This window comes from Vitis vinifera, chromosome 19 (genome assembly GCF_030704535.1).
Source record: "Vitis vinifera cultivar Pinot Noir 40024 chromosome 19, ASM3070453v1".
NCBI classification, from domain to species: Eukaryota; Viridiplantae; Streptophyta; class Magnoliopsida; order Vitales; family Vitaceae; genus Vitis; species Vitis vinifera.
The window spans coordinates 13,210,523-13,218,566 of NC_081823.1; the positions used below are offsets into that span (position 1 = coordinate 13,210,523).

Below are 8,044 nucleotides of genomic sequence, written 5' to 3' on the forward strand. Positions count from 1 at the left end.
GGGACTAGCAATGTGTCAGTTGGGGGGAGTGATTACTACCCAAAAAGTGCTATTTTACACCTTTCATGCATTATGTTTTAAGCACTTTTGTGTAGTAGTTCTCCATCTTTAGTTCAATTGGCATGTTAAGGACCTAGCAATGTCTTCTAATCATATTTGTGGCTAGTTTTAATGTTTTGACAACTTTTTGGATCATTAAGACAAGTCAAGCAAAGGAGAGAAGCAAAGTGAAGCAAAGTGAAAAAATCAGAGGACAGCAGCTGCAGTCTTCTTTCAGACTTTTGGAGAACTTCCCGAAGTCCATTTTTTACATACTATATACCATTTCAAAGCTCTGGAAGTCAAGAATCCAACGCTTCAAACCGTGCACGATTTGGAGCTGAAACGAGGAAGATATGGCCTTCGGAAGCCAACTGCTCCAGGTTATGCGAAAATTTCGCATTCCACAAGGTGTTATGCGAAATTCGCATAACACCTTCAAAATTCGCATAACCCATGCGTGTTGCGAATTTTCCTCTGCCTTTGCCGACTCCACTTTAGATATTTTCCTTTGTATTTTGTGATGTAATTCCCTTTCTTATCCTTGTAACTAACCAATCACAAGCTTTTGCTTTTGTAAAGACTTTATAAGGGGTGGAAATCACCTCTTGGAAAATATAGAATACGTATTACGTTTGACACTGAGAATTTTTACAGAGCTCTCTCGTTTCTCTTTTCTCTTTACTATTTTCTTTTTCGTGGAAGCCAAACAACCTCTGAGGATGTTTGCCCGGAGGATGAGAGGCTAAACTTTCGGTTTCTTGGAGTAAAGGAAGCTAGGTGAAAAGTCCAGATGAAAAGGTGGAAAGCTTCCATGCATTAAATTCAAGTAGTTGGAATTCATAAATGGCTTCTAAAATCCAAATTTTTGCTTTAAATCCCTTATAATCACTTTGAATGACCAATACATGGTAAGCTTCAGGTCTTTATGGATGCTTATTGCTAGATCCATATTAGTCCATTAGTTATCATGTACGAGTCATTGGAAAGTGATTCAAGGTGAAGACCCATAGTGTCTTAAGCCATTAATGGACCTTGAATACCATTTCTATTGACCTTTTATGGATTAAATCTTCATTTTCAAACCTATACCGGTTCGGGAAATAACTATAGGTTAAATCCCCAATGCGAGGAGAAAAATCCGGAATTTTCCACTTTCTATTCTGAACTTGATCCTAGCAACCCTTAGCTCCGGGAGACTTTCTTTCTTCCATTTTTAATTAGTTCATGTTAGTTTAGTTTCAAACACTTTCAAAACAAATTTTATTTTCTTTTAAACTTTAAGTTTTTGATCAAGGAAATCATTAAATACAATTTCTAATCTTGAGTATATCACTGGTAGAATGAAAACCCATCCCAGAGTTCGACCCTAGAGCCACTATACTATAGTAGCTTTGCTACGTTAGTATGAGGTCATAGGTTTTATAAATGTTTTTGATTAAATGACCCAATTGGAGTTACACGCGAATCAAGAACACACAGATAAAACAATCACACATATGGTACACGAGGTTTTAACATGGTTCGGCCAACCATGCCTACATCCACAGATGAGAGAGAATGATTCCATTATACAATAGAAAATATTACAAAGGACATAACCAAATACAACTATTGGGTTCCCCAAACATCCCATGTTTCCCCACTCCTTGTATCCATACCTTACCATGAGTTCTTTCGCTCCACCGAGTACCTCCCATTTTTCCTCACATCTCTATCCACCTCATATAGTCTCTATAGGTCCATCTCCATCTCATGAATTTTTCCCCTCATGACCTAGAATATTTATAGAGATATTTCTAACAATCTTCCTTACTCTATAAGGAAGTTTAATATTACAATAATATATCAACCTAGAAATATTCTATATAATATTCTTTACAAAAAAAGGAATCTATACTAATTAGGAATTTGGGACACTTCCTAACACCTATGCCATCGACATCCCCATTGTGGCCTCTTCTTGAAACCTCTCGATGTGTTTCCAAGACCTTCTCAAGGCATTTGCATGTTCCCAGTTTACCTGCTTCTTAGGGAGTCATTTCCATTGAACTAGATACTCTATCACAGGAAGGACCCCTTATCTCTTGGTAACCCGTTCAACCAGGATATTCTTCACCTCTTTCTCCCGTGAGGCCTGGGATGCAAACACTTGCATTTTCGATGCTTGGAGTGTTGCTTCCTGTTGCCTATTGAGTTCACCTTTTCCTTAGTGACCTTGTCTATGTGTGTGTGGCTACCACAACTCGCTCCTCTTTTGCCTCTTTTACTTGCACCCTTGATAGTAAGGAGGTCTTAGGAATACTAGGCTTTAGGTTGACTTAAAGGGTACCTAGTAGCTGCATCGAGCCCATATGTGCTTCGCCTTCCTATTCCCTCTCTTTGATCATGGCACTGAGCACCTTCCTCTTTGGACAATCCTATGCCCAATGTGAATCGTCACATAGGAAGCATTTGATTTTAGGCATAAACTCCTTCCTTTTTGCCTTACATCTTCCTTCTCGAACGTTAGACGTCTTGCCTGATCCCATTCTAGGAGCATTGTAGTCCCTTGAAACCCCGTCTCCCCCACTCGTGGTGTGGCTATCCTCGAAAGACTCAACCTTGGAGGAGTCTTCCCTCTTGTAATGCGTTAAAGACTCTGCTACTACCATAGCAGTGGCTAAGTCTTGAACACCTCGACGCCTTAATTCCTACTCGGCCCACCCTTGCAGGTTATCCATGAAGTTGAATAGCAGCTCTTCCTCAATCATGTTAGGAATCTCAAGCATAAGCGAAGAGAATTCCTTGGCATAGTCGTGTATTGAAACTGTGTGCTTGAGACGCCTCATGTTTTTCCTAGCCAAGTAAGCCACGACCTCGGGGTAGAATTTCCTCTTGATCTCCCTCTTAAAGTCCTCCCACATCTCTATGGTGCAAATATCTTTTTCCATATTGGCGAACCTCCGAATCCACCATAGAGTAGCTGTGTTAGTAAGGTAGGGGGTTACAGTCCTTACCTTAGCCACCTCATCAGTTAGTGCGATAGCCTCGAAGTATCGCTCCATATGCCACAAGAAGTTGTCCAACTCCTTGGCATCCCACTTGCCACTAAACCCTTATGGCTTCAGCATCTCTACCCTAGATGCCTCCTGGGTGGGCATGACTCGTGCTGACACAACAGTCTTGTAGATGGCCAACTCCTACCTAACCTCCTGGTCTTGGGACTCCATTTGAGTGGCCAAGGCCTCCATCCTTGACTCCATACTAGCAAGCATGCTCAAGACCTTTTCTTGGAAGGACACAAACTCCTCGTGCGACACAGCCTAAACCTATGAGACTAGCATTTCCTCACGAAAGTCTTAGATCTGTTCCCTAAGATCCTTCATACCCTTCTCCATGCCTTGCTCAATCAAGTCCAACCCCTCCCGAGTGTCTGCCATGGCTAGCTCCACCTTAGCTAACCTTGCTTCCATGTTGGCAACGACATCATGAAATTTATCCTTCCTACCCCTGCCCCGTGCAGTATGCTCGGTCTCCCTCCCACGAGTTTGCTCACTAGTCTCATCCACGTTGGAGCCCGACATGCTTCCTTTATTATGCCCACTTCGTAGCCGCACTTTGATACCACTTGTCACAGACTTAATCTTTTCCTAAGCTCGTGTGACACTTAGACAAGTCAAGACACTTTATCTTACTAAGTCAACCTTACTCCCAATGCTTAGCTTGTTAGGCTAAGATGGTCACGACTCGGAAGCTTTAGAAGGCATAGTAGGCAACTCTTAAAGAATGAAGCTTTTATCGCTCAAAGGAAGCTTTACAAGTGTTTTTGGGAGCTCACTTGCTTGGTTGGTGCCTTGGCCAAATGAGGGCCTCACCTATTTATAGGCACCAATGGAACTCTTTGGAACCTTGTAAGGTTCCTTAAAACTGAAGAATAATATAGAACTTCCTACACTAGTCTTATGTACAAGGGTATGTACAAGATGACTTTGGAATATTCTAGAACACCCTACACAATTTCAATTCTCTCTTAGCCAAGTGTAGAGATGTGTGGGCATCTCTAGCCCTCTCCAAAAGCTTCCATACTCTTCCACTTTGTATAAGCCAAGTTTAGATGTCTCCAAGGGTCTCTAGAAGCTTCCCACCTCCTATATAAGCCTATGGGAAGGGTCATTTGAAACATCTTGTGACACTAAGCTCAACTTATCTTGGGCCTAAGTCCAAGCCTAATAGTTTGTTTTATAAAACTTAAAACTTAAAACTTAATACTTATTACTTAATGACTTATGTTGACTTTAAGTTAAATTGTTTTTAAGTTGTTAATTTAAAACTTATTACTTATCTTTTACTTTAAGTATTAAGGTTGTTTGATAAAATTTATTTTAAGTTATTGAATTAACATATTTACCCCATTGGTTGTAATTAATATTTATTATTAAAATTTTAGCTAATACTTATTTTTATTAATTTTAAGTAATAAATTTTTTTATTAAACATCCATACTTGAAAGTATTGTAGATTTATGTAATAACTTTAAAATATTTATTAGAAAAAATGTGTCCTGGATTTGGTTGTTAAATACATTTTCATTAGATATGAGCAAATAAGACAATAAAAATTTAAGATTAAGAATAAGTTTACTATTTTAACTTAATATTTAAAGTCATTTTTAATTTTAGGTTGTGATATGAAGTTGTATTTAAAAGACATGTTTAATCTACTTAATACCTTAAATTAAATTATTATGTCACTTTAAGGCATTAAGTTAAATTACCAAACACCCTATAAGACCAAAATAAGACTCTAATCAAATATATATATATATATATATATATATATATATAGAGAGAGAGAGAGAGAGAGAGATTATCATTTATATTTGATTACTATATATACAATAAAAAATCAATTTATTTATAATTTTGAGAAATTTATGCATAGATTAAGGTGATGTTTGATAAAACTTAATACCTATTACTTAATCATTTGAGTTGACTTTAACTTAAATTATACTTAAATTGTTAATTTAAAACTTATTACTTAATTTTTACTTTAAGTATTAAGGTTGTTTGGTCAAGTTAACTTAAAACTTATTCTAAATTATAAAATTGACATATTTGTACTCATAAATTATAACTGGGGCAAAAAAAGATCGAATAGTAACGGATGTTATAAAGTAGCAAAAGAGATGGTCAAGTTAATTAAGATAAATAAGAGTAAAAAGGTAAAATAAATATACAAACTTAACTATTTTTACTTATTACTTAAAGTTGTTTTTAACTTTATATCACCATTAAATTATTTTACTAATAAATAAGAGCAAAAAGGCAAAATAAAGATATGAACTTAAGAATAAGTTAATTATTTTTACTTATTATCTTATAAAAATATCTTTTTTTTAAAAAAAAAAAATTAAATAAAAATATCAAAATATTAAGAGATGCTTATATAAAAAATGAACTAATTTTTAAGTTGAAATTCGAGAGGTGTTAGATTTACAAATTTAATATCATTTCATCCTTTTCAATTGTGTAATCCAATTGTAGGTATATATAGATGTGAACTTTGATAAAGAGCTTTATTTACTTTGTAAATTGCTCAATCATTGGGAATTTGTGAATTGTATTTAAATTTTCGTGTTAATTGTTTCTTATCTTTTCAAATTTTGCATGAACTCGTGACTCTTCATTATTAATCACATCAGTATAATTTTCTTTAGATATTTGAGCTTCTTCAATTAGAGAGCCTTGCATTGGCCTCCTTGACTACCCAGGTCCTTTAGATCCTTTCTAACACTTATCCAACAATGGGCATTAAAAATGCAGGTAAAAATAATTTTATATGGTTGGGCCCAAAACCAGTGGTAAACATTATGCAGCCTGAGCTGATTAGGGATGTTCTCTTAAAGCACAATGCTTTTCAAAAAGCGCCGCGGCACCCTCTCCGCAAGCTGCTGGCTTCAGGTATTGCGTCATTGGAAGGTGAACAATGGACTAAGCGTAGAAAGATCATAAACCCAGCTTTCCATCTAGAAAAGCTGAAGGTAATTTTCCAACAGGAAAACGTGACCCTAATTCCCATTCTTTCTGTGAGAGCAGAATAATGTTTACATAAATACAAACGATATTTCCTTTTATAAATACATTAGAGGATGGATATGGTTAACTTTTTGAGGCAATATTTATTTGGTTATGCAGCCATACCCCAACTTGTTGCCTGGTTTCTCAGCATAGCCTCTTCTTATAGGAAGAAAATAAATTTCTGAATGTTCCATAATTTAGTAGACATTCGCAATTTCACTGCCTTTGGTAATCTTTTTCCTTATGCATGATAAACTTTTTGCATTGCCATATTTTGAATTTTATACGTTCTCAGGACAGTAACTCAAAGTGCAAATGTGAGACTGACTTCTAAATTTATTAATTGTGTTTGAATTTGTTATAGCACATGGTATCGGCATTCCAATTGAGTTGTAGTGATATGGTCAATAAATGGGAGAAGCAGCTCTCCCTGGACGGCTCATGTGAATTGGACATTTGGCCCTATCTTCAAAATTTGACGGGAGATGTTATTTCAAGAACAGCATTCGGTAGTAGCTATGAGGAAGGAAGAAGGATATTCCAACTCCAGAAAGAGCAAGCACTACTTGCAGTCCAGGTTACTCGGTCAGTTTATGTTCCAGGATGGAGGTAGGCATAAAATATTTCAAGGAATTAATCTGAACCTCAGTACTAATACCCAAATGCTATAACTTTCACAGTATCACCAACAACAGCAAAAATAATAACAATAATAATAAAAATAAAAATAAAAAAGAAGAAGAAGAAGAAGAAGGAAGGTTTGATTCAGCATGGGACAAAAGCAAGAATAAAATTAATAACTGTTATTGCATTTAAGAACTGTTAAGATGTTTCATTTATTTTGTTAATATGGCTCTCAATTACTAATTTTTGTTTTCCTTTAAGTAGTTTGTCTTCCAATTTTTGGCTTTCTAGTTTAAGAGCTTTCTTTTTGTTCAAATTAAAGAATGTAGCTGTGTCTTCAAAACAAAAATCAACTTCAAGTATCCCCTTTTCTTTTATTGGCAGAACATCTTAGCAAGAAGCATGGTGAAATACTACTGCAAAATATTTGTAGACTCAATGGTCAATTAATGTCTGGATGGTTTCATCTTTGGAACACCATGGATATTCCGAGAAATTGAACAAGTACAAAGTCATGGATGAAAATGCATTAGTTGTTTCCTGTATTTCATTGATCTTCATTTACTTGGATTACTTCCAAGCAGGTTTTTTCCAACAAAGACAAATAGGAGAATGAGGCAAATTAGCAGTGAAGTCAATGCATTGTTGAAGGGTATCATTGAGAAAAGAGAGAAGGCAATGCAAGCTGGCGAAACTGCTAATGATGATTTATTAGGTCTACTAATGGAATCCAACTACAGAGAAATGCAAGAAAATGATGAGAGGAAGAATGTCGGAATGAGCATCAAAGATGTCATTGAGGAGTGTAAGCTATTCTACCTTGCTGGCCAAGAGACTACCTCGGTTTTACTTCTGTGGACAATGGTTCTATTAAGCAAACATTCAAACAGGCAAGCTTGCGCAAGGGAAGAGGTTTTACGGCTTTTTGGTAATAAAAAACCAGATGGCGATGGCTTAAATCACCTCAAAATTGTGAGTATCAATCCAATCTATATTCAATTTAGTAACTCTCCTTGAAAATAATATACTCCTTTTTTTTGTCAATCTTGAGGAAAAATATGTTTTGTTTCTGTATCTTTTTTGCTTTAATTGAAAGCTATATGCAAATACTTGGTACCCCAACTGGAATTTTTCTGAATCATGTCTGCAAATTGAATTGCTCTCTTTATCGCCTTAAGCAAGTTACAAAGGCCTGGTTTGATAGACTATCCCAATGTCTTCTTCATCTAGGGTTTTATTGTCATAAAGCAGACTCATCTCTATTTATTCTTCACAAAGGTCAGTCTATTGTTTTGCTTCTTATCTATGTTGATGATATT

The 8,044-nt window shown here is 35.9% G+C and overlaps 1 protein-coding gene across 1 annotated transcript; it reads left to right on the forward strand.

Moving 5' to 3' along the window:
- Positions 1-5,672: 5,672 nt before the first annotated feature.
- Positions 5,673-7,758, forward strand: LOC100257004 (cytochrome P450 CYP72A219). The gene is made up of 3 exons (XM_059735567.1): positions 5,673-6,064; positions 6,466-6,710; positions 7,310-7,758. Exons 1-3 carry the CDS (start codon positions 5,828-5,830, stop codon positions 7,740-7,742), a joined length of 915 nt encoding a protein of 304 aa, XP_059591550.1. The 5' UTR covers positions 5,673-5,827; the 3' UTR covers positions 7,743-7,758.
- The last annotated feature ends 286 nt before the right edge of the window (positions 7,759-8,044 follow it).

Bases quoted from the DNA above. Each gene is read 5' to 3' on its own strand.
- LOC100257004 (XM_059735567.1), top strand. From the start codon at position 5,828: ATGGGCATTAAAAATGCAGGTAAAAATAATTTTATATGGTTGGGCCCA. The intron at 6,065-6,465 runs GTAATTTTCCAA...AATTTGTTATAG, and splicing joins TCCATCTAGAAAAGCTGAAG to CACATGGTATCGGCATTCCA. The intron at 6,711-7,309 runs GTAGGCATAAAA...ACTTCCAAGCAG, and splicing joins GTTTATGTTCCAGGATGGAG to GTTTTTTCCAACAAAGACAA.